The following is a 27,810-nucleotide window of genomic DNA, read 5'->3' on the forward strand; positions in this document are numbered from 1 at the left end:
AGGACGAGAAGGCCTGGTTTACAGTCACTGCACTAATTCATCCCAAAGGTGTTCTCTGTCGGGTTGAGGTTGGGATACTGTGCAGGCCAGTCAAGTTCTTTCACACCAAACTTGCTCATCCATGTCTTTATGGACCTTGCTTTATGCACTGGTGTGCAGTCATGTTGGAACAGGAAGGGGCCATCCCCAAACTGTTCCCACAAAGTTGATAGCATGAAATTGTCCAAAATGCTGAATCATTAACAGTTCCTTTCGCTGGAACTAAGGGGCTGAGTCCAAATCCTGAAAAACAACCCCACACCATAATCCCCTCTCCACCAAACTTTACACTTGGCACAATGCAGCCAGACAAGTACCGTTCTCCTGGGAACTGGCAAACCCACTCATCCATCGGATTGCCAGACGTAGAAGTGTAATTTGTCACTCCAGAGAACACGTCGCCACTGCTCTAGAGTCCAATGGTGGTGTGCTTTACACCACTGCATCCAACACTTTGCATTGCACTTGGTGAACTAAGGTTTGAATGCAGCTGCTCGGCCATGGAAACCCATTCCATGAAGTGCTCTATGCACTGTTCTTGAGCTAATCTGAAGGCCACATGAAGTTTGGAGGTCTATAGTGATTGACTCTGCAGAAAGTTGGCAGCCTCTGCGCACTACACGCCTCAGCATCTGCTGACCCTGCTCTGTCATTTGACGTGGCCTACCACTTCATGGCTGAGTTGCCGTTGTTCCCAAACATTTCCACTTTGTTATAATACCACTGACAGTTGACTGTGGAATATTTAGTAGCGAGGAAATTTCACGACTGGACTTGTTGCACAGGTGGCATCCTATCACGTTACCACACTGGAATTCACTGAGCTCCTGAGAGCGACCCATTCTTTCACAAATGTTTGTAGAAGCAGTCTGGATGGCTAGGTGCTTGGTTTTATACACCCTTGGCCATGGAAGTGATTGAAACACCTGAATTCAATGATTTGGATGCGTGAGTGAATACTTTTGGCAACATAGTGTAGCTGCCAGTGGAAATTGCTCGCCTCCACAGTGAGATCAGGTCATAAGTCAGAAAATCATTCTTCACCTTGCAGTGAAACAATACAACTAAAGTACCTATGGAGATTTTCAAGGACAAAAAGTGTAATTTTTCAGACTGGCCAAATCTGATCTAATCTCCAATGAGAAGACTTAAGACCAAAAACCCCTGAAATAAGCAAAAAATTTAAAAAAAAAAGAAAAAAAAGAAAACTGATGTTACTAATGGACCTGTGAAATTGGTGGATTTTTTATAGGACTATGATTCTAAATATCCCCTAATTAAAGGTAACATTCTGAACTTTTTTTAAAATAAAAAGTCTTCTTTCATTTCATAACTAATGCTATAATATAAAGCCAAAGCAACAAATGTTACATTATGTATGCAACACACACAGTGTATTACAACATAGTGTTGAGAAATGCTGCAGATTAACCTGAGTTGTTCTTTATTGCAGGTGGTTTTGGTGCGGTGGAATGAGCCTTTTCAGAAGCTGGCCACCTGTGATGCAGATGGGGGGATTTTTGTATGGATTCAGTATGAGGGCCGCTGGTCTATAGAGCTGGTAAATGACCGGGGAACACAGGTAAGACTGGAGAAGGACACTTAAATGTTGTCATTACCGAAAAACACTAAAATACACTAAAAATTATAGTGGAGTATGCATTTCAGTGACTGTATTTCAAAATCAGAGACAAATTTATATGTGGTTTAAATAGACACAGAGGCAGGTACAATGAATGTGCATATATTTTGTGGCCATACAGGTTGGAGGATTGTTTAACATTGATTTAACAAGTTAAGAATATTAGAGTATGCATAGTAGTAGTCATCCTATATATACACAGTATAACTCTACCTAATAGGTTGCTGTACCTTTTGAATTTAACTGTAAAATGTAACCTAGATCTTTTGAGCGCCACAGTAATTCTGAGATTAAATCGCAGTTGACATTTATAACAGGAGTTTTTTTTCTTTAAAGAGACCACTAGACATATGACCACTTTAATTGTATTTTGTACACCATAAGTTACCATTAACTTATTTGTTGGTAAACGTTAGAGACAGTAGTGTTAAGAATGTGTTGATTACAAATAAAGTCTCTGCTAAGTATAGTTAAGTGCAAGGAGGCACTAACTAACTGTTTACTAACTGAATAAAGGGGCATCCCTGTAGAGTTACTGAATTACACTGTTTTATTTGTTTAGGTCAGTGACTTCACATGGTCTCATGATGGCACGCAGGCACTGATCTCCTACCGTGATGGTTTTGTGCTGGTGGGCTCTGTCAGTGGTCAACGCCACTGGTCTTCTGAGATTAATCTGGAGAGTCAGTTAACTTGTGGGATATGGACTCCTGATGACCAGCAGGTAGTGTACCTGAATTAAGTCCTATTTCTTTGTTTATTTTTAAATCAAATGTATGTCTGCAGTTCCTTATCAATAATGAAAGCATTAAACAATGATACAAAATTTTAGAATGCTATGTACATGTGTATTTCCAGCTACACAAATGATTATTACACCTGGAGTAAAGTGTTTTTGTAATTATTATACTATAATCTGTGACGATTCGAGGCTAACAGGATGCGGAGTAGGGGCACGTTCAAACATATGTTTTTATTTAACACACAGACGACACATCTAACACCGCACACCTCACTAAACACCTTTCAAACACCAACAACATGTACTACAACACGAGACATATATACACACGAGGATTACACATAATACAGAACAGGTGGACGACACGAAAGGGCATGGCGACACAGATGAACACACACACACGCACACACCAAGACGTTTGAGGAGAGTGCAGGGCCGTAACGTGACAGACACCCCCCAACCCCCCAAGGGTGCAACTCCCGGCGCGCCAGCCTAACATTATTTCTGAATGTCATTCTTGTAAATTTAAAACTTGACAAAGTGAACAAACCTAATGGCATTATAACAAATGCATTCATTCCTTTGATTATTTGCATTTTTTAGTAAAGTATCTTAACTTTACCATTGTAATCTGTTATATACAAACTGGCCTACTTTGCACTGATCCCAGTAGCCTTTTCTAATGGGTTTTGTGGGATGGATGTGGGGGGTATTTCAAGGTTCAGCATAAATTCTTAATTTTTGGAAGATGTCTACACCATTATACCATAGCTGCTGAAATAAATTATTATAGACATCTTCCCAAAATTAAGAATTTATGCTGAACCTTGAAATACCCCCCACATCCATCCCACAAAACCCATTAGTGATGTAGCCTATAAACTACAGTGACACTGACGTCCATTTTTCCTACAAAATTTGTTTATTTATATGTTTCTGTCTCTTGAATAAAAAAGACTAGAAGAAAAAAAAGTTTAGTTGTGCTTATACAGCCTTTGTTGTACAAATGTGTTGTCATGTTTTTTTGTGGTTTGTTTATACTTGACACTTGTCCCAGAGGTATTTTATGAAAAATAATTTAAAGCAGCACTGTGTAAGTTTGGAGAATTGGCAATTTCTAATGCAAATATGTAGTTTCATGAAATGTGCAGAAGAACATTTTGTAATATAGGTTATTAAAAGGTTGCTATCATTTGGTATTTTGAGCAGTTTTATAAGTTAGCCAATTCCCAGGCTAGCTAGGTTTGCTAATAAACAATGAACAATGCCAATGTATTTGTTTCTCTCATCCTTTCCCCTGGGTTTTCCAGGTGTTGTTTGGCACAGCTGATGGACAAGTCATAGTAATGGACTGTCACGGACGGATGATGGCACATTTACTGCTGCATGAGGCAAAGGGCATCGTAAGCATGGCCTGGAGCTATCCCAACTTTATAATGGAGGAGAGCAGTGAGAGTGAGACAGACTCAGATGACTGTGATTCTTTGCAAGGTATATAACCAATTTTCTTACCTCCTCTTAGCCAAATGTCTGTTTAGATTTTTGCCAGAAAGCCATCCAAAAATTAAATTACTCAATATCCCTATTGGGAGTTGTAGGTGGTAGAAGATGACTCCACAAAGCTGTTTATTAGGCTACGGTATTCTGCCTTCGTCTTCTTGGTAATGCAGTTTTTTGTAATTTGTGTTTGTGAATCACTAAAAGTTTTACTGATTTTTAAACTAAACCAATTTTTTGGTCTGTCTATGTAGGCAACATATGATTTTTGCTTCTTAATATAGTATAATTAATATAATATAAATATAATATCAATCTTAATATAATATAAATATAATATAAAACATGCTTTATTTTGATACTGCTGAAATAGCTGTGGTTGTATGCATAAACCAAGTCTTGTAGTACATAGATTTTTTGTGTGTGTGTTGATTTATATTTTGGTTTCTGTTGAACTATTTACACAGACAGGAGTTTTAGCCTAACACTGTTTTACCTATTTTTTCATTAAAGGGGACCTATTATGCTAATTTTGAATGTACATATTTTATTTTTGGTCTATTGAAATAGATTGCATGCTTCAATGTTCCACACATCTTTATCATACTGTACATATCTTATCACCCTCTCTCTGAAATGCTCTGTTAGAACCCCTGTGTTTTTGAGCCTCTCCTCCAAATGTGTTTTTGACATTTTCTTCTGTATTAGATGAGATCAAATGGAACCTAAATGATGGAAAAATAAGCCTGGATGTGAATAGATGTCTTGGTCCAAGTGTCTCCTACAGTTTGAACCCTAATGATCATTGTACAATGTGTACAATTTCAGATAATTAGTGTTAAACTGAAGAAGTACAAATCGTTCAAAAATAAGCTTAAAACTGGAGGTGCACTTAGGGTTTAACTAGTGCTAATGGGCACTATGTGAGGTCATTCATACCCACAACAGTTAGACATTTTAAAGAGTCACCCTCCAACATGGACAATATTGATACCATACTGCTTAAATTATAGTGAGTTTCATTGTTTGTATGGTTTATTGTAAATGGTATATCTGTTTAATCATTGAATATTTAGTTGTTGATAGGGCAGTTCTTTTAGCAATTAACAACACATCTATTTGTAGATCAGCTAGTTTCAGACTTGGACATTATTCTTAAAATACTACCACATATTGTAGCATTTGGAAAGTATTCATTTACATTCACTTGCACATTTGTAATTATTGTAGTGTAGTCCCTTCTGTAAATGAATTGTAAATACTGTACTTCGTAGAGCCTTTTTAGAGCATCCTTAATTTTCTAATTGTGTTTATTTTGTGTTTATGTGATGTGAACAGTTTGCTGCTATAATTTTACAGTTTCCTTCAAGATATCATAAAAAGTATCTATCATAGCATTGGATTATAAACTTGCCTCACCTCTTCTTTCCTGTTTGATTAAGTACATTCTAAGATCAGCTCTAGATGGTATTAAATTGTCATTTTTGTGACGAGCGGAGGCAAAGCAGGATGCGGGGACGTGCCGTGTCTAACACAACAAACGTTTTATTTGACACAAAGACGACAACATCGTTAGCGAACTAACCTGGTTCAAACATCGACACACCTATACGTAGACAGAGGACTTATATACATACACACTAATGACACAATAAGGAGCAGGTGTGAAACACAGGGAGGGCGTGGCCATAGAAATGAGCACACGTACCGTGACGCTTTTGTGATAGGCCTATATTCAGTTTGGCTGTCTGGTATGTGGAAAGGGTGCTAGGCTTTAAAACAAGCCAAATAGTTTCAACTAGTCATGGCTATTTTGGTTGTTATATATTTATTAAATACCAAGTAATAGCCACTGTCTCTTGACACTGGTGTAAAATGTAAGATTGGTGAATTGTTTAGTGTTACAAATGGTATTTTTCTTTATAATGATTTTCACTAGTAATATATTATTTTTATATCTCTCCTGCTGCAGTGAGTAGCCTGAAGCTCCTGCTCACTGTGTGTTTCACCTCAGGAGACATCAGTCTGATGAGCAACTATGATGACCTCACACCTACTATAATTCGCACTGGACTTAAAGGTAAGGATGTGTGTAGCTGGGCACCAAATATTTTCATGTACTTTTGGTTTATCCATAGTATATCGATGTACATCCACTGGATAATGGGTGGGGATACAAATTATCTAAATAACTATTACTCAATATCTAAATAACATTTTCCTTGCTGACTTCGGCAATATATGCATGCTGATAAACTCTGTCAATGTCAATATATTGATATAAACCGTGGTTTTGATCAGGCCATTTAACTGCAAATGTAACTGCAGCTTAATTTGCTATTGTTTGTTTACTTAGTGCATTTATCTATTTTACTTTAAAATAAGCATTGCTCAGACATATTTATTGATTTCTTAGTCTTTTGATACTGTGATTCGCTCCCATCAGTTCCTTATACAGCCATCCTTGATTATCCTTACTTTGATCAGACATCTTGCAAATGGTTTCAGTTGTACTGTGTAGCTACAGGTGGCAAAAAGTGGTGTTCTACAGGGTATTATAGGGTTCAACATAATATATTAATATTGCATTTGGAACAGCATGTGCCATTTATATGTAAATGACATATTTGAAAGTTTGAAAAGTTACAAGGGGAGTTAACATTATACAAAATAGCTTTAAATAAAAAAACAAATTTGTATTGTTCTTGAAATCCAAACACCAGCCCACCAGCCCACCAGCCCACAGATACACAACTTTGGGTCATAACAAAGCTAATGTGCATATTTTATTCCCCAGTTTCTGTCAGAGAAGCCCAAGATTTCATTCTTTTCTCTGTTTTGCACATTATTGATCTTCCTTATAATCCTGACCAATTTTCATCTATGTTATTACAAGCTCACATGTCAATACTTGTTTATTTTTCTGCTGTACACTTGTTGAAATGAAGTCATTATACATACAGCCAACCAATATTTACAAATTTATGCACTCAGTTATCTACATAGCAATGATGTCGATGTGTGTAATTTACTTATATTGCTTTTGTATGTGTGTTTCAGATATTGTGATGCAGTGGTGTTCTCAGGGGGATCTGTTGGCAGTTGCTGGATTGGAGAAACAAATGGTCATCCCTGAGTATGCATTTTTTACAGCATCCAAAACTGCAGTTGTTAAGTTTTACAATCATCATGGAGAACACATCTATCTACTTGAAACACCTGCACAGGTGTGCATATACTCTTTCTGTATAAAATATTAACGCATTCACAAACAGTTTTAATCTACATATAGTTTTGTCTCATGTGTGTTCATTCTTGTACAGAGGCCAATTAGTACCCTCTGCTGGGGTCATAAGGACTCTCGTTTGTTTCTGGCATGTGGAGCAGCACTGTATGTGATTCGGGTAGAGCGCAGGCTTGCCAGTCTGCAGTTGTTATGCCAACAGGTGATTGCCAGCACAGTGAGAGAAGAAAAGGATGTGTCCAAACTCAGTATTCCTTCTCGCCTAAGCAGATATGTGTCTTCTGCCTTTGCTCCTACTATTAAAGTAAGATGTTTATTTACCTGTTTTACTGAAGTTTCATTTTATGGCATTAATATTCTGCCTTTATTAATTATTCACTCATTGCTAAATTGTATTTGAAAAGCCAGACATTTTTTTGTTTATTCAGTACTGAGGTATAAAAATATACCTTTGCTAAACTGATGGCTCAAGGGGAAACATTTTCCTGTATGTTTCACCGTCCTCCTACAGCCCCCCATTCCTGATACAAGCAATATGCGGGACTTTGTGAGTTACCCCTCATCGGGGAATGAGCGTCTTTATTGTACTATGAAGCGCACAGATGATAACTTGGATGTGGGTGGGCCCTGTTACACCTTATATCTGGAGTACTTGGGTGGGCTTGTTCCCATTCTGAAGGGCTGCAGGATCAGCAAACTACGCCCTGAGTTTATCATTATGGACCCCAAGACAGATGGGAAAACAGGTGAGATCATGCTGGAAAAATGAAATGAAATAATAATATATTTAATTGCTCACTCTTAATAAAATATACAATGTTTTCAGTCTGTACGATTAGATTGATTTTGGTCATTTATGCAAATAATATTATTTGGGAATTGTAATGTTAGCAAGTCTTTAATCAGATAAACTAGTTACTTACAGGGCTCAAAAACTATTGTTCTCATCTCAGTTCAACAATCTGCTATCATAAGTGATTAATTGGATAGTTATAAGATTCTAGTTAAAGTCGGTTGCAATTGCTAATGGGAGATTTAACTTGTGGGCTTACATTAACAGGACAATGAATGCTAGCGTTAATGCATTAACATTTTGGGGAATGAACGTTCTGGTTTTCTAGCTACAGTTTCTGCACTTGTGTGTGTGTGTGTGTGTCTTCTCTGTGTGCGCATGTGTGTACATGTGTGTCTCCCTCTGCGTGTACACCATCTTGAAATAAATATACAAGGGACAGAATCTATGCTCTATCACATTGTCACCTCTAGACATTTGTTAGATGATATGAGCAGGCTGTGCAAATTTTATTTTTTTTTTTTATTTGTTTGATCACTTAGATTGTCTCTCTCTCTCTCTCTCTCTCTCTCTCTCTCTCTCACACACACACACACACACACACGAGTGTTTATGTATGTATATGTTGTATTGAATGTGGTTGGGATTTTAATTTTTCACTTTTTAAGTTCCAATCACACTGTATAACCTTATCTATTTTCCCTCTCCAGATGATTTGTATGGGAACAGCCTCATCACTTCTGTGGTAGACAGCTGCAACTGCTCAGATTGCAGTGACATTGAACTCAGCGATGACTGGATTGGCAAGAAATCACCAAAGATGTCCAGAGGAAGCAAGTCACCCAAACTCCCCAGGTAGTGAGAAACCATTTGTAGATGTGTGAAAAGTGTGAAATTAATCTGAATATGCATTCATGAATTCACTAATTTTGGAAACAGTATCAACTGAGTGGCTGAAGTAAGCATACAGTTTTATTTTTGATGGTAATCAAATGATTTAGCAAAAAGTCATACCCACAATCTTGGCAACATAAATTAAACTGATAAAAAAACTAAATATTCACTGCAAAAGAAAACAATTGGCAGGTGTTCGCCTGCCTACAAAAATGTTTAAAGTTAGTTAGCACCTATCTATAGGAAATTATACTTTTAATTTGTAAACATTTTGGTTTCCTAGTCATTATGACATGGATGTGATATTAGAAGGCATATGAGGCAGGGGAAATCTATGTTGAGCTAAGATCAATACAGTTTACTTGGATAAAAGTAAAAAGGCTAAGAGAAGAGAGAATAGACACAAAATCCTTTGTGTTATAACCAAGGAAAATATACAGTTCTGTACGGATTTATGCACCAGAGTTAAGGATATCATAGACACTATGGACTTCAAACATCAAAGGCAAGATTTTGTTGTGAATATCAAATTTAATAGGAAGCTAGTGCAAATTGACTGAGGTAACATGCTCTGACTTTCTTTTCCTTATAAAGATGTGGCCTGGGGTGTTCTGAACTAGCTGAAGTTTTCTTAAAGTAAGAGCAGGATAGCCAGCCAACCACATGTTGCATTAGTCTAATCTAGGTTTGAATACATAAACAATTCTTAATCTCTGGTGAATAAAAAGTCTTTTCCTGTTTTTTGGAATATGGATGCAAAAAACAGGCACACATGAATACACTAGCTGCAAAGTTTGTACAAGCTTTAGTCTTTTTAGATAATCTAATAAACACTGGGTTTCCTAAAATAAGAAAAGATTAAAGTATGAAAATAATGGTTTTCACTATCCTTGCCAACTTGTGTGTCCCACAAAGAGCACAATTTACTCGCTTCTTTTTAAGTAAGGCATCTGACAACAAATAAATACAGAAATTAAGAGAAAATTGCTATATATCAAATGTAAAATTTATAAATGAAAACTTTTGTTTTAGGAGGCTAGATGTGAATTAAGAAACAAAAATGAAATTTCAACCTTTATTGATGTCTTATGTTCATTTAATAAAATCACAGTGTGATGCTCAGAGGCTTAAGCAGGATGCGGGGATGAAGCACGTTGAAACAGACGTTTATTAACATAGAACACCTAGACGTAGGACACATGCTATGTTTCAAACACAGGGAACTCAACAATAAGACATGTGACTTATATACGTATGATAATTACACACAACAAGCATCAGGTGTAAGACACGAGAGGGCGTGACAATACAGACAAACACACACCTACATACAGAGACGTTTTAGCGGGGGATGGGCCGTACCGTGACACACAAATAAGATGATCACAAACCCACATGCATTCACTAAACAAACAAACAAATATCTTATATATATGAAACAATGTCCTAGTTGGCAACTACATTTTGCATTTGCATTTATGCACCTCTTCCCCATTGACCTACCAAATGAAACAGTTTTCATCTTTTCTTATAAAAGAACAGTACAGGAAACCTACCTCAGAAAATATTTGCATTAGTTTGCACTGTTTGATTTCCTCACTATGTAGATCTGCTCTATTTTGTGCCCTCAGACAGCTGGTTTTAACATTAAAAGTGTATTTAATTATGTTATTTCTGACATTTGTTTCAGTTTGTATAATAGAAACAATCACACTGGGATTTAGGGGATAATTTGTACATAAAGTAAAAAGTGGCATAGAACAGTTATATAAGCACAAAATAAAATTACCTTATTATGTCACATATTAAGCAAATAAAAAGACAAATTGCCTCTGAAAAAAAGACTCATCTAAACCACTTTTAAATATTGTGACATTCTGGGCAGAAAGTATGCAATCAAAGAACTGACATGAGACAATTATTTAATTCCTTTAACAAAAACAGAAATCAAAATGTTTTCTAATGCTGAAGTATAGGACATATAATGATGGAAATTTTACTACATTACAATCATGTCAAAGTTCCCTTTACTAATTATGTATTTTATTTTAGAAATTAAATTGTTAATTTTAATGCAGCATACCTACTAGCAGTAGATCATTGTAGCTTGCATCCCAGCTAGCAAAAAATGTATGGTCTGGTTCTGGCCCTTATCTATCATGTGAGAACTTTTTTTGTCAGCCTGCATCTGGATCTGGCCCAGTTCCAAAATGAGGTATGGTTGGTTTGATTCCAGCCCATGTATGGCTGCCCAGATTCCAGCACTAAGCCCACACTTACCCTGCTGCTAACCAGAACAATAATTTTAAAAGCATGTTTTTGAAAAAAACTAATGTTCAAGTCTTTTCCTTCATTTTGTACATTTTCTGTAGAGACTTAGTGTTATTTCACCAACAGGATAAATATAGATCCCCGCAAGTCCCCTAAGCTGTCCCGTGCCACACAGGAAGTATCTAGATCACCACGGTTACCTATCCGCAAACCCATTGGATCCATTGGATCCCCAAGTCCCTCTCGCAGAGAGTTTCCTTTAGAAGACTTAACACAGGTACACTTAGAGATGCACATCATGTTAGAAATGTATTATAACGTTAATAGCAATATTTAATATTAATATGATTCCTTATTGTTCATAATGAGGAAATTTGTTTGAGTCTGCACATTTTATATACTACTGTAATGTATTTAACATTTTGCTATAGGGATTGATATAAATAGTGGCAGAATAAAAAGGAAAATATAGATTGCCTCATTCTTTTTTTTTTTCAAAATTAAAAACAAATCATGAGCCACTGATTACTTGGCTCACCTCTGTGTTTTTTTCCAGAATAATTACCTTGCTCAAGTCACATCCAACATATGGGGAACAAAGTTTAAAATTGTGGGACTTGCATCTTTCTTACCAACAAATCTTGGTACAGGTAATGACAATGAATTACTAGTTGATTTTGTTGAAATAGTTGAATACTAGTTGATTACTAGTTGACCTTTTTTCATTTTGCAATAATACATTTAAAAAAATCCAAAAATCATTAAGATGTAATAATCAAAGTATTTATTAGGTTACAGAACATCTGTTAAGATTTTGATTAGAAGTTGAAGTGAATCATCATTTTGAAAATTATAGTAGTAAAATTTAAAATGGAAAAATTGTGTTTAATTTGTCTAATTGCAGCTAATTGCAACTGGGATTAAATCACATTTAGGCAGGCTAATTGTTCACATCTTTAACAGTTTATGTGGTGCTTAGGTAAATGTCAAAAATTGCTGTGGGCAAAGGGGAATTTACACCTTTCTAAGAGAAAGATAAATACTTTTCACAGTACTACTTTTGGGTAAATGCCACAGGGATAAAACAGTTTGAATCTAATTTCTTTTCAAGAATTTCAAATGTCAATGTCACGATTAGTCCCTCCCAGCTTCCGTGTTCCGTAGTTTCCCTGTCTTGTGTATTTTAGTTCCATTCCGTAGTTTTATTTTCTCTGCCCCTTGTTTGATTTTCCACACCTGTCCCTTGTTTAGTTCATGTAATTAAACCCTGCCTTGTTCCCTTGGTCTTGGCTGTTCAGTGTTTATTTGAATGGTTGTGTTTATTTGAATTTGTGCGTTTATGCGTTTAGGGAATGTTTTTGAAAGCATGTCTCTGTATACCTGTAAGTTTGTACTCCGTGTATCCTAGCCTTCGTGTTTCTTAGCTCAGTGTTTTCCCTGGTCTTTGTCATAGCCTGCTTCCCTTGTTTACCTTTGTGTACTTTTGCTTTGTGTTTCCTAGCTTTCGTTTATCCTAACTCTTGTCTTGTTTAGCATGTATCCCCGTGATCTCTATGTTGGCTCTGTGACCCTGGACTACTACAAAGACTCTGATTTTGGATTTGCCCATAATAAATCTCGCTCTTCTCTGCACAAGCGTCCGCCTCCTTACCGCTCCCCGTTACAGTCAAAGAATGATACATGTGACAAATATAGGATTTGGGCTACTTTGTCAGGCTTTATGGTAAATAGCACAGTTTCCTTGGAAACAGGAATTTTAAAATTTGAACAAATAAGCAACCTGTTCAAGATCCTGTGCCATGACAGAAACCCTGATTAGATACAGAATAACATCAAGTACCTCTACAAAGCTTTTGTACATGCTCTACAGACTCTTGTTCCTAATTAGAAATTTGGGCATTCTTCAAAGATCATACTAGATCCTGTTACTAACAAGGTATTTTGTATATTACATAAATTACATTTCATTTTTACCTTTTTCTCCGCAGTTATTTATAAAACCAGTCTGTTGCACCTGCAGCCTAGGCAGATGACTATCTATCTGCCTGAGGTAAAGAAGATTTCCATGGAATACATCAACTTACCTATTTTCAGCCCTAATGTCTTTAGTGAGGATGATGATGACCTGCCTGCCACTACAAATCCAGGAGTTCCTGATGACACCCCTCCTTGCACTGTTAACATACCTATCGCACCAATACACAGCCCTGCCCAAACAATGTCTCGTACCCAGAGCATTGGTTTGGTGCAGTCATTGATGGCCAGTAAGGATATCTTTTCCAGTGAAAAAAAAACATCCCCTACTAAGGGGCCAGTCCACAGCAAGGATACTGCACTAATGACACATTATACTGTACCATCTAGATGTTCCAATTCTGATCAGGTAATATTTGGAGGGATAAATGTTGGACAGGTTTTGGACACTCAGCTTCTGTCATCAGAACTGTGTCAGCATGAAATGCATCTAAAACAGCATCAACAACAGTTGCCACAGTTCCAGGAGCTTCAGCAACAACAGCACTGTCAAGAGATGCATCATTTACAGCAACAACAGTATCAGCTTCAAGTACAACAGAAACAACAAATACAACAGCAACAGATGCTGCAGAATCGCTTATTGCAGCAACAGCAACACCATCTTCGATTGCAGGTCCAAAAGATGGAGCAACAGCACTTGCCACAACTAAATCAAATGCAACAGCAACCTCTACAAATGCATAGGCAGGTCAATCATCAGCACCAACAGCAGCGTCAGATGCAAATCCCTGCTCATTCCTTACCTTCAGGATCTCCATTTAGACAGTTCCTACAGCTCTCACAAAGTAATGCACATGCCTCTCAACATACTGGAAACTATGAAGCTAAACAAATGGAGAATGAGTTACTGCTCAATATCAAACCGATTCCCCCTACCTTTTATCTGGCAGAGGGAGATGCTGTGGTTTTCAGTGCCCCTCAGGAAATTAACAAGATTACTGCTCCTCCCCCCTACCGTGGTACAGTTTATACTCCAGTAGCTGCAGCAGCAGCTGCTATGATGCCATTATCTGCTGCAAATGGTAGTTCCTCTTCTGTGGGAGCAGGTAGTAACTCTGGAACTCCACACCAGGAAGATACTTATCAGAAGAGAGATGATGATAATCTTCAACAATCTGCCACACAAACAGCACCGTATTCAACCTCTTTTGGCTTTGAACGGATCACCACCTTTGACAGTAGCGGGAATGTGGAGGAGATTTGCCAGCCTCGCATGCAACTAATCAGTAATCAGAATCTTAGTACAGTTCCTTGCTCAGGAAGCTCTGCTATGCTCAGGGTTTCATCCTCCTCAAGTGAGGAGAAAAAGGTACAGCTGTCCTATGCCTCTTCCAAACTTAACCAGCTCACTGTTCCTAGGTACTCCATATCCAGTGGGTACGAGCCCCCTTACACAGATGCAGCCAGTGAAATCAGTTCAGCACAAAGCTGCAGACAAACACTTGACACCAGAATGATTCATGGCACTTTGAGCCTTGAGGATAGTCAAGAGGTAATATTGAAGGGTTCTCAGATGCTTTATCCTCAGAGGACACTTCCCACAAAAACAAGCACTCTGTCAGTCTCTTATCAACAAACTGCACCAGTGACACTTCATACATGTAGTCAGTGTAGTAGCATTAGTGGAGCAAGCAGAGAGGTCACAACCAGTGATAATTGTGATATTGCTAGTGATACAGTCAAAAGGAAAGACTTTTCACCATCTGCAAGTGGCACAACCCACAACACAGTGATAGTGCATTCCAGCAGTAATTTGGTGCTGCCTTCAGAGTCCTCTTATAATTTAATACATGTAAGGGGTATTTATAATGTTATAGGTGGCAGTGATAACAGGGATACATCTGATTTTATCAACACTGCCTTTACTGTAAATGAGCCTTTGAATCAGTCATTAAGGCAACTATCTCTTAACAAAGAAGGGGTTAAACCAACTGTTAAACAACCACAATCATATCAGTGGGATCAATCTGTCACTGATGAAATATGGGTTCCTCAGGACCAAGCAACCAGTTTCTCCATAACTCCTCACACAGTGTCTCACAAACCACCTGCATTAATCCTTAATCCTGCTCAGCCTGTAGATGTTTCTCATTTTCCTGATATATCATCGAGTTCTTCTACACACCCAAGTGCCACAAAATTCAAGGCAAGTGAGACATACCAAATCACCATTCCCTGTTCCCCAGGTAGCAGTGATGTTGGTGCCCACCTCCAGCCTGTCCTGGACTCACCACTTCCCTTTTTGCCTAAACAAATGGTTGCACCAGTGGCCTTATCACAGCAGGATCATACCCTGGTCTTGCCACCCATTTACCCTCCCAATTTAAGCAGTTTTACCTGTTGCTCTCCTCCACCTAATCTTGGGGTAAGTTCAGGTCCAAATTTACCTATGACCCCTGTTGCTGTCTGTCCATGGGACACATGCAATCCCTGCCCAGCCATGCCTAGCTTCTTAAGTGCACTTCCAGAAAATGTCTCCCAAATAATGGAAAAGAATGTTCTGTCTCTTCCCAGTCAAACTGCACAACTGCTCTTACCCTTCACAGATACAGAGGGTTTAGTTAACTCTCCAGAAGACACCTCTGAGACTGCAGAAAGTTTCCAGGAGGTGCTGTCTCTTAGCAAGGGCATAATTCCCCAGTATGCAGACAAGTTTGGCAAGAAAAACCGAAAGAGATTAGACAGTAATAGGAATGATGAAGTCAGTGTTCCTGCAATCACAGTATGCAACAAATCCAGAAAAGAGGGCAGAGCCCTTATTGATTTCAGCATCTCTAGCCCAGGATTGGGTGGCCAGGACAAGAAAACCAAGGGACAGAAGGAGCAGCAAAAGACAAAAAGGTTTAGTAAGCCCACAACAGGTGACTTCCAGGACAGTTCTGAGAGTGAGTCAGAGTTCATTGTTATTGGGGATGAGCTGATGAACCAAAACCAAAGTACCAAGAAAGGCTGGAAGGCCAAGAAGAGTCTTCGGTCAGGTGGCTGTGAATTGGATGATATTAAGTTTCTGAGAAAGGCTGTTGAGAAAGAGGAGTGTGGCCTAGACAACCAGGGCTTTGTCTACATCATGGCCAACAAACAGCCTCTTTGGAATGAAGCAACACAGGTATACCAGTTGGATTTTGGGGGAAGGGTCACACAGGAGTCTGCAAAAAACTTCCAAATAGAGCTTGAAGGAAGACAGGTAAGCAATAGCCAAGAGTGTCCTTGCATGTACATGCATGTTATATATTCACTATAAATTATAAATCTGTATTACTTAGAAATGTTTAATATAAACATTTGCCCATCATAAACATTTGCCCATCAACTCTACCCCATCTGTTGCTATATACAATTTGAGTGGGTAATCCCTCAGCCTGTGTGTGTGTGTGTGTGTGTGTGTGTGTATGTTTGTCAAAAAATCAGTTATTCAAATCACATATCAAAATATCAGTTATTCAAATCACAGCCATACACAGCTTAGAGGAAAAGGTAAATAGGTTGTGCTTTATGAGTATCCGAATGTCACTAAGTGATATTAATGGCTGGTACAAAAAAAATTAATTAATTATTTAAAAAAAAAAAAAATTTATAATGATGTCTTTGGCAGGCTACTGCTTGATATTGTAATAATGCAAATAAATAATAAATGATAAAGTAAATGTTCATTTTCGTGTCTAAACAACTATATACATATTAATAATCACCAAATTAATAATTGTGTTATTTATTAGGACTACCTATTATAAAGTATTACCAAATGTGTGACATTTGTCTTTCAAAACCCAGGTGATGCAGTTTGGCAGGATCGATGGGAATGCCTACATTCTGGACTTTCAATACCCATTTTCAGCAGTGCAAGCATTTGCTGTAGCCCTGGCCAATGTTACACAGCGTCTCAAGTGATATCACTGGTTCCATTTTCATCCATGGGAATATCTCTAGTTTTAGTGTAAACCAGAAAGGCAGCACTACGGTATGTTTTTGTGATTCTTCTGGTAATCTTGTTGCCTTTTACGAGGTCTTATAAATGAATATAGAACAAAGCATTCGGAGTCTAGTGAATACCACTTGTACTCCATCATAAGGCAGCTAAATGTGATAGATTTTACTTACTTAAGACTGTTACCTATATTTTCAGTGGAAAATAAAACGCATTGGTAAAGACTTAGGGGAATTGTCTACTGTTTTCTATAGTTAGCTTGTACATATTTCAAGTTTACTTTTGAAAGAAAAAGAATTCATCTAAAGTGAAATAATGTACTTCATTACTTATTTATTTTGGGTTTTTTAACTTATTTTTTGATAATGTCTCCATGATATTTAGAAAATTTGGTATATAACTATAGCAATAGTCTGCACTATTACTTTTCATTTGTATAATCATTTGTGTGTTTATCATAACATACTAACAATTTGTCTTGGAAGTAACAAGTTTCTAAATGTGTGTTTTGTACTTAGTGATCTGTCATTTTGCATACATCAGTTTGCTTGTATATGGTCTTTACTCCACACTGTCTGCCCTATTCTGATCTGGTTGTTAAACCCCCATTCATTGCAGTTTTCTGTTAATGTTTAAATATAATTTCTAAGATGTTCTTGTCAGGTAGACTGGTATGCTAGTTAGATTTGACAGAAAACAAATAGTGAGGTACACGTACAGCCATATTAGCATCAGGTATTACCCACAAATTGTCTATGGAGGCTGAATTTGTGTTCAGCATATTTTTGTTTTGTTTTTTACAGTGGCTAGTGTATACATATCAGTATTCAAATTCAGTTAAATCCCTTACCATCAGATATACACTTCAATGTCATTATTTTCCTTTCATATCACTGCATTTACCAAATGTAGCTCACCGGGCTTGGTAGGAAATAAACTATTCTGATACATGAAAAAAAAAAAAAAAAATTATATATGTAGTTTCAAGTCTCCCATGGGGGAGCAGCAGTGCACTCAGTATTTCTTTGAAAAATGATGCTGGAGATTATTTACTTTGTTACTTAATTTATATGTTTGTTATGTTTAAATAACACCAGCAATAACACCTTGTTGGTGTTCATGATTGACAATCAGGGGACTGTACAAAAAACAAGTTTTTTTGTACCATGGATGTCTATATAAAAATTACCAGATTTCCATGGTATTGATTGCCAATAAAATTTAAGATGCCTATGCATTGAATAATCTTGTTACGTACATTAATTACCTGTGGGTGCAACTATTTGGAAGGAAATCTCAGTGTAGGAATTATACTAGAGAACTCTGATATTCAGCCCACTGTGGGGTCCTTTGTTTATCAGTAGTCACCTAAAATGTAATGATCGTGGTAGGAAAAAAGGAAAAAGATTTAGTAAAATAATGCATTATGATGCATGCAGTGACAATGGGTAACCATGGCTTACTGTAACACGGGCTGGCAGCACAAACGAGGAAGCATGATACAAGTGCTAGGTCAAATTCATTGCTGGGTAACTTAGGCTAAAGGGCAAGGAACTGACACAGAAGGCGGATGAGAACACTTCATGAAAGACTTAAGGGCTCTACATTTTGTTGCTGCACTGGGACGTTAAAGCTGCCTAAGGGAGTGTTAACATGGCATTTTTCTTCATGTGAACACCCCCTAATGGTGCATTTTACTAATTTTGTGGGGCGCACACACATTTAACACCACTGTTAATTTGATGGACAGAAGTAAATGTACCTGTGAAAAGGTGAGTGGAGCAGCACAACGGGTAGTGTGACATTTAAAATCTGCCAATACAATGGTATTTTTGGGCCCACTGTATCTTAAAACAGTGCTTATGCTACCATGTCTTCTGGCCTGCTCTTTGCGCAAATACAAGTGCAACAGCATGGCTTTTTAAAGGAATGAATATGGAGCTAGTTTGCTGCCAAATAAACAACATATTCTGTAAATATACTATTTGCAAACAAACAGGACACACCGTGACATAACGGGACAGACATATGACATAACTAACAAACAAGTTGTGCATTACAAAAACAAAATGCAGTTGTTGCAAATGCATATGTAAATTTCTAATGAATGCAGAGATGATTTAAAATACATTGCACTTAATCAAATATAACATGTTTTACAAATGCAAAAAAATAGCAATGAAATAAAACATGTTTTTCAAATATTCTTGTGTCATGATGCTGTTTGTGAATCACTTGACTTTTCCCACACTCAAAGCAAGCACAATTTATGTTGAGATTTTCTCATAAATGCACACTGCCCTCATATTGCCCCTGAACAATACGTGGTGCTGTTTGTACACTTTACAAGATATGACTGTGAGAAAAGCACTTCAGTTGACTGAGTCAAAGTGAAGGCCATCGTCTTTCAATCAATAATGAACGGCCAGAAGGTGAGCTTGTTTCTGTATGTTTGCCAGTCTGTCTAGTGTCCACGATTTTCTTGCACGTTAACCTTTCCTGTAATTCATAGCTCATTCCTGTTTTAACATCACTTAAAAAAGTACCATTGCCATAATTCAAAGTTAACATAAGTGAGCCATTAATAGGTGAAACTGCTTGTGTAGGCTATACTAGTTTTCATCTGAAGTTGATTCAACGGTCCATTCATATTCATAAACTTTATCTAATAGACCTTCTACCGAGTATGGCTTCTTCATTTCCACATCATAAAGTAACAGGATGGTGTTAACTTAAATCAGTAGGTAAAGGTAAGCATTGATGGTACTGTGCATGTTTTCTGATTATGCAAAATGTGTGTTATAATTGACCAATGATGAATGGGTAACAGGACTGATAAGTTGCAGTAAAAGGTAATTTGTAAATATACCTATGAAGTGACCTTTTCTAGTGCAGTGTTAACTAAAATGGAGAATGTGTAGGCATTTTGTCTATATAACTAGTTATAGTCATTACTAGGTACTGCTTCATTTACTATAAGACCTTACTACATTAACATGAATAATCCAATTATCAGTTTTACTACTATTACATGAGTTGCTCTGTTGAACAAAGAGCTTTAGAAATGCTTTGAAGTATTTACTAGTATTATTTGTATTATTTTAGAACAAAGACTCCTTAAATACAGGTTAAAGAACCACTCTGTGATACTTGGCCAAGTCCTAACATTTCAATGCCCACCTTTTATGCACATACATCCTGTAAACATCTGTAAACTGTTTCCCAGTGAGAAGTCTGTATATGCATCAAAGTTTATTGTATATATTGTAGGTTATTTGTATTATATGTTAAAATGTGTGTTAATTAAAAATGTATGAACCCATTTGATTTACTGTCTGTTGCTTAATCCCTCTTTGCAGAATAGAGAGGCTGTGGAGATATGTGATGTGCTGTCACAAGCATATACTATGATGTGTTGCACTCACTAGAAGATCATAGTTTCCTTGACCTGTCAAAGACCTTGCACATTTTCAGATGACATTATGTGTTCTTGCCCAGATTACAGAATAGTCTCTGCACATTCTACAATGGTTAGGATAATCACCTGATCAGAACAGTGGGGAACTTGACATCTAATCAACTCTGGGAGATGGGAAACATTCAGTATTCAGTGACAGAACTTGTGGAGGTATTACAAATTATTAATTTTGTGATTAGCACATTCTAGTCAAAAATATATATAAAATGCTTTGATGTTGTATGAAGAAAGCATCTATTATTCTCAAATTGTAGGCATATATTTTTCCATGCTAGTTAAGATGAAGAGATACTTGAAACTTTAATGAGATGACAACAAACTATATTTGCCTGCAATTGATTTAACAGCTGTTTTACAATTTCATTTCAGGAATTATACCTTATACATCTTAACTGGGATGACTGCAGCTTGCCTGAAGACCCACGCCATGGAGTCACTGTTCCTACAACAGATCACCCACTGATCCCTGAAGAACTGAAAGCACTAAGGTCAGCCATTGATCCCATGGGACCCTCCCAATGTTAAGGTGCAGACAGTTATCTGGCGAAACATGTAGATGCAAATATAATGGACCAAAAAACAAACAAACAAACAAAAAACACGATGGCTGACATATTCGGACTTAGCGTGCAAAAATACCTTATAAACAGCTGTTTTTCTTTGCTCTTGGTCTTTGTCCTTCTTAGTTTACGTGTTATGTTTACGCTACACAATGGATTTGGTGATCACTATGTGATTAGTACAGTTTCTGGGAATATTCCGAGCTCTTGCCCAAGGTCAATTACTGGACATTTTACTTTTCGTTATATTTACATTGCAATTACTTGACCGATTAGTCAGACTGAATGGCTAGCTAATTAGATATCCTAAGTTGCCTAGCTAACACCTGCGCCTGTACGTGGTCGAAAGAAATATCAATATATAAAATCAATAACAAACCTTAATTTTATAACCTTGAAAGCTTTAGAATCTTGAAAATATATCCCAATATGGGGCATACATTCCTGCACGCCATGAGATCAGTTCACCTGCAGTTTATAGTGTATATAACTATGTAAGAATCATGTCAATCCAGCAGGTGGCAGCACCATCAATATCGCATAACACAAGATGGCACGCGGAATTCAGGTGTTTTAAATACCTCGATCAACAGAACTTAGGTCTCTTTTTGCTTTTTCCTCTAAGGTTAAACATTAAAGAGGGTCTCCGTCATCTCGCCCTCAGGTTCTTTCTTCACTCAGCACCACGTGGATACTTAACAGCAAACAGCTGAGAGTCGTAGTTCCTAATTAGTCCAAGTAACGGTGGAATATAAACTAATGTCAGACCAACGCAACAGATTCACCGAATTACGTCAAGCAAAGTTGCAAGGGCGGTCAGTTCCTGCTTGTTAAACTGTGGACGAAACTCACATTCCTGGATCTTAGGAATATGAAGATTCCCAGCACATCTGGACGGCGTCATATTTGATCAACAAGGAACCAGTGGTGGAAATTCCCTTCTAACGCTAGAGGAATCCATTGAGGACGACCAAATAAGATAATCAACCAGAATAATCAAAAACACGTGAGTCTTTATCATCTGGGCATAGTTTATAAAAAGGGAATAGTTAAACAGTACTAGGTTCTTAAAAACTTCTCTATCTTGAATGTATTTGTGCTTGTTCAACCTATTTTGTTTAGATGACTTTAATATTGCTACGTACTGGAAGTATTAACAAACGTATTCATCATATTGCTAACCTAGCCTGACACACTGACCTTATTGTTTAGTTAGTAAAACAATCGATATTATAATTTGTTCCATGATCACGTTAGAACACGCCATCTGAGCTCTTTAACATACAGCCACGTTATTCTGCTGTTTAAACTCCAATTTGTTTCATTTGTTCTCCTTTGGAGAGCCACCATATCAAGTCCCGCCTCCCTTTCACGCACGTATTCACTTTCCTCCCCTTTTACACACACACACACACACACACACACACACACACACACACACGCACGCAGATTGTTTCAATATAAATTTACTGACTGTTGTTGCTGTTTGTCATTTAGAGTAGTGTATTTTCATAAATGTATCATTTATTCTAACCAAGTTGTCTGTCTTGATATCTCTCGGATTGTGGTTGTTGCCGGTATCAGATATCGTTTATTTAAATCCTGCAGGGATCAAATCATGAATGTTGCTCTCTTTTTAGTTAAAAATTAAGCATTGTGGTTTTGATTTGAATATTTGAGACTGATTTAATGGAGACGTATTTACTATTGATCAATTATTAATCTTATGTATTGTAAGAAAAGATGTGTAGGTTAAACCCATACAGCTACGTGACTAGCTAGACTTTTTTTTTCTTCTTAGAATATCATTTAGACCACACTAATATTAATAGAGAGCACCGTTTTCACACACATGTATATGATCCTTAAAGAAAAGGATATATTGCAAGCTAATTGGAGTCCCACACCAGCAAATGTGCCTGATCTCTGTTCATTATGTCAGTCTAGTGTCCCAGTGTCTAACTTGCTGAAGCAAAGTGGTGGTACTCAGTGATCACACTTGACAGGTTGTGGTGCAATGTACAAAATGTAAAAATTATGTTTAAATGTAACAGAAGGAAGGTTGACTAATATAATGCTGTAAAAGGGACATTTTTGATTTTACAAGAGTATAAAGTACACTCCCCCTTTTTTTTTTTAAACTATTAAAAGTACAATTTGTTCAAAAAGTTACTTAAGTAAATGTAGTGTGTTACTATCTGCCTCCGGTGACCACTTTAATCTGGATTAATGAATAAATGTTGGCAATTAGGAGTAATAACATAATTGAAGCTCAACGTTAGAATGCTATTTGTAACCAACTTCTGTACCGTTACGATTTAGTTTGATTACCATATTTACACCCCAGGGGAAACTGCTGTGTTGTCAAAAACTATACAGACTGCTTTTTTTTATACACCTGTATTTTGTGATTTAACTCTTACAATGCCAACTGTCTGTAAAAGTTACAACTAATGATCAGTTTTGATTTAAATCATTTTAACCATATGACAATTTTTGATTCTGTGTGTTTTGATTCTATTTGTGAGCTTTACTTAAGATATATACATATCTTAAGATGTACATTGTGTATATACATATATTACTATACATATATTGAACATACATTGTTAATATATTGTATGTATGTATGTATGTATATATGTGTGTGTGTGTGTGTATGTATGTATGTGTATATGTGTATATATATATATATATGTATATGTGTATATATATGTATGTGTGTATATATATATTTCCCTATACACCCCTGTTTCTTTCTCCTCAGTTTGGACAGAGCACTTTCAAACCATTTCACTGCGAGTTATACTGTGTATGACTGTGACAAACCAAACTTGAAACTTGAGATATGCATATGTAATGGACCATCACCTTCTGGGAAATCGTGCATGGAGGAATGTTGTATTAAGATGATCTCACTAAGTTTAGTTTGTTGTTAGCATTGACCATTTCAGATTACTGTGGTGGACCCAGAATTGGTGTGTCAAGAGAACAATTGGAACTATTGGTGAACCAAGGATTTAAGGCAAAACCAATAGTGCAGCTTCTTGGTTGCTCTTGGTTCAGCCTAATGCTTTCTGACATTTTAATTTAAAAAAAAAGTCTGATAAAGAAACTACAGTATGCACAGCATCAACTTATAGTCCTTGTTAGGGAGCAAACAAGAAGCAGCCAATCTCCCATTTTTCTTCATTTACATACTACATAGAAGCCATGACAATTACAATAACACAGATTTATTGAACTCTTGTTCATGTACATTGTGACAAATGTAAAACTGTAATGCCACAACAGAAACTGTTCCAAGGATAACAATACTGAAAAGTGAAATGGAATGTGAAAAACAAACAAAAATAATACTACATGATGCTGAAGAGTTTGCTAAGATGGCTGGCTAGCAAGCTGAGCTAAGATGATCTCACTTTACAACTGCAGTTAGATAGTTGTAATGTGTGAGTAGGATATTTCCTTTTGATACCTAATTTATAGCTAGATGATACAAGACCATTGCATTAACTTTTAAAATGCAAGACTTCTATTTGCTTAAAAATTGTTTTCCTTTAGTTAGCAAAATTATTCATTTTTCACTGTGAAACCTTCCACAATGTACTACCCAACTTGTTTGTCTTGAATATTTGAGCAGAATTGAGTCTTCTAAGGTGCTTTAAGTTGCTACTTTTAGTCAATACACAAGCTATTTTTGCTCTTTTGAGAACAAACGGTGATGTAATTGCTATCGATCTAGAGTTTCCCAATAATCTGATGAGGCTTTATGATGGTTAGAATCCTGCTTAATTAAACAACTGCCTGTGCAGGAAGTAGGTAGCTCACTAGGTATTGTGATACACCCAACCATCATTATTTCATTGTTTCAAGGCTGAGAACTAGATATATCTCAAAGTAATGGTTAAATTGCCATAACAGCACAATTATGCACAATTAAGACCCCCAAGTGGAAGAACCACTTAACCTTTTCTCTACCGCCACCATTAGGTGTTATTTCCATTTCCATTTCTATTTTGTTTTCCATTTCCACTTTTACAGCTGCTTGATTTGTAGACAATATTTATACAAGTTCACATGTCTGCTGCTGATTTTATTTTGTTTATAGCATTCAATAGATGATATATTTTAATGGAAGAGGTTAATGAATATTTAAGTGACTTATTTTAAGTCATTTCTTAATGTTCAAATGTAGGAAGAAACATTTCCAATGTTAACTCATTTTATTACATTTCTTGTGAATATGTTTGGCAGCGTGGTGTGTTTTTTAAGCCACAGTACAAGCACCTGGTGGTGCAGGGTGCTTACCAGATTCCACCATGTTTTCTTAGCCAAACAGGTGGATATAGGTTCGGACATTGGTACACTGAGAAGGATATCTAAAAGGTGGTTAATATAAAAACAAAATGAGATCCTTTCCCAGAATGCAGTTTTTCAAACAGGTTTTCTGAGGCACCTAATACACATACTGATGCCATTGCTAAAATTAAATATTTTTATGATGTTTTACATATTTAATTGTTCACTTGATTTAGTAAGAAAAGGGGGAAAATTGGCATTTGAAATATCCCATCAGAAGGGTCATCCTGTGTGCATATTTTTTGTATCTTTAAAATGTAGTCTAATAATGTCTAAGTTCATGATAGAGGTTAACCATTTGGTGTCAACATTGATAACACTGGACAACAACAAAAATGCTTCTTAATAGAGTTAATAAGGTGCAATTCTTAATGATTTAAATGTCCTAAATTCATGGTTATATCCGCATTTGTTATTGGCTCTTGTTTTAACGATAACTCCATGTGATCCATAAGACATTGTATTAGGTAAAGCTATAAGATACAATATGATATCAGATCATGATGATCATACCCAGGAAGGTCTATTGCATCACTGACATAAGATTACGCAATAGGGAGATATATAAACCAAGACACCATAGGACAAGTGATTTATTTCTGTTACTTCTTGCTAAGCATCATGTTGGATGTAAATTCAGCTGCGTTAGGTTAAATGTAATTCCAGCTGCGTTATAAACACTACTGAAGTGATTCAGATACTTGTTGATGCCATCAGTGACTCATAACTGTATCAATATTGCAGACAATTTGTTACATTTATGGGGAAGTGACAGAAGAAGGACATTTGTTTCAAATGTAAAGGTAAAGAAGGCATCTTATCTGTATTTCGGATGCAAGATCGGTGACCAGGACAAGTCCTGGGCCCCACACATGTTGCAGTATGTGTGCAACAAATCTGTCACAGTGGATGATTTGGGGGGGGGGGGGGGAAATCGATGCCCTTTGCCATTCAGATGGTTTGGAGGGAGCCCAGCAATCGCATAACTGACTGCTACTTCTGCATGGTGCCTCCTGTTTCTGGAGGCATTACAAAGAAGTGGGCAATGGCGTATCCAAATATACCTCCTGCTATCTGACCAGTTCCGCATGGCGAAGGACTTCCTGTCCCTGAACCTCCAACAGAAGTTTTTAATGATCCTTCAGACGATGACGATGGAGACGAAATGACTCTGGAGTTTCCTGGACCTTCGATGTCAGATGATCAGGAAACTGATCCTGACTTCAGTCAAGGTACATCATCTGCACCACACAGAATAACGCAGGAACTGAACTATCTCGTTCATGATCTAGAGCTGTCCAAGAGCAAAGCAGAATTACTAGGCTCAAGACTTCAGCAATGGAATCTTCTTCAGGAAAATGTACAAGTGACATTTGTATCGAAAGCAGCATCTGCAGTTAGAGCCTTTCTTCAGAAAGGTAGATAATCTTGTGTTCTGCTCTGACGTCAATGGCTTGTTGAATGCCCTTGGAATGCCCTGGGACCCAAAGAATGGCGATTGTTTATATTCTCTTCAAAAATGAGTCTCAAGGTAGTATTGCTGCTTTATGGAAATCTTCCATCTATTCCAGTTGGACACGCTGTAGATATGAAAGACATATGACAACATGAAGCAGCTGCTGGATTGTCTTGAATACAGCAAGTATGGCTGGTATATGTTACCTTAAGGTAGTCGCTCTGTTGATCGGTCTGCAGCTGGGATGCACAAAGTACTGCTGTTTCCTATGTGAATGGGACAGCAGAGCACGTTCTTTGTACTATGTGAAGAAAGACTGGCCCCTGAGGAAGTCTCTGAAGATTGGAGAGAAGAATGTACAGCATTCAGCACTGGCAGAACTGGACAAAATACTTCTACCACCCCTACACATCAAACTTGGTAAAAGCCATGGATCGGAAAGGATCAGCGTTTAAATACCTGTCTGAGAAATTCCCTCAGATCAGCAAAGCAAAAATTAGAGGGATTTTTTGTGGGTCCTCAGATCTGTCAACTCTTCATAGACGAGAAGTTCGACTACCTGCTTAAGGGTAATGAGAAAAAGGCTTGGGATGCATTTCATCTGGTGTCAACCAACTTCCTCGGGAATGTCAGGGCTGGAAACTACAAGGAATTGGTTAAAGACATGTCAATGTATCACAAACCTGGGTCAACAATGTCCTTAAAGATCCATTTCCTTCATTCCCATTTGGAATTTTTCCCTGAAAAACTGTGGCATGGTAAGCGATGAGCATGGCGAATGCTTTCATCAGGACATTTCAGCATTTGAGAAAAGATACCAGGGGAAGTGGTCCACTTCTCTGACTAGCGTCCAATAGTAATCAGGCAACA

At 37.2% G+C, this 27,810-nt stretch overlaps 1 protein-coding gene across 1 annotated transcript in view; it reads left to right on the forward strand.

Moving 5' to 3' along the window:
• Positions 1 to 18,329, forward strand: part of LOC113592158 (tubby-related protein 4-like) — a 31,864-nt gene extending 13,535 nt beyond the window's left edge. Inside the window, exons 3-14 of the mRNA XM_027032921.3 lie at positions 1,493 to 1,621; positions 2,244 to 2,405; positions 3,734 to 3,914; positions 5,893 to 6,000; positions 6,981 to 7,147; positions 7,244 to 7,468; positions 7,676 to 7,910; positions 8,668 to 8,812; positions 11,249 to 11,399; positions 11,679 to 11,772; positions 13,111 to 16,343; positions 16,931 to 18,329. Coding sequence (XP_026888722.2) covers positions 1,493 to 1,621; positions 2,244 to 2,405; positions 3,734 to 3,914; positions 5,893 to 6,000; positions 6,981 to 7,147; positions 7,244 to 7,468; positions 7,676 to 7,910; positions 8,668 to 8,812; positions 11,249 to 11,399; positions 11,679 to 11,772; positions 13,111 to 16,343; positions 16,931 to 17,047 — 4,947 coding nt within the window. The 3' untranslated portion in view covers positions 17,048 to 18,329. The remainder of the gene's footprint in view (positions 1 to 1,492; positions 1,622 to 2,243; positions 2,406 to 3,733; positions 3,915 to 5,892; positions 6,001 to 6,980; positions 7,148 to 7,243; positions 7,469 to 7,675; positions 7,911 to 8,667; positions 8,813 to 11,248; positions 11,400 to 11,678; positions 11,773 to 13,110; positions 16,344 to 16,930) is intronic.
• Positions 18,330 to 27,810: the final 9,481 nt, after the last annotated feature.

The sequence above is a fragment of the Electrophorus electricus genome, chromosome 4 (genome assembly GCF_041902795.1).
Source record: "Electrophorus electricus isolate QZ-2024a chromosome 4, ASM4190279v1, whole genome shotgun sequence".
In the NCBI taxonomy this organism is placed as follows: Eukaryota; Metazoa; Chordata; class Actinopteri; order Gymnotiformes; family Gymnotidae; genus Electrophorus; species Electrophorus electricus.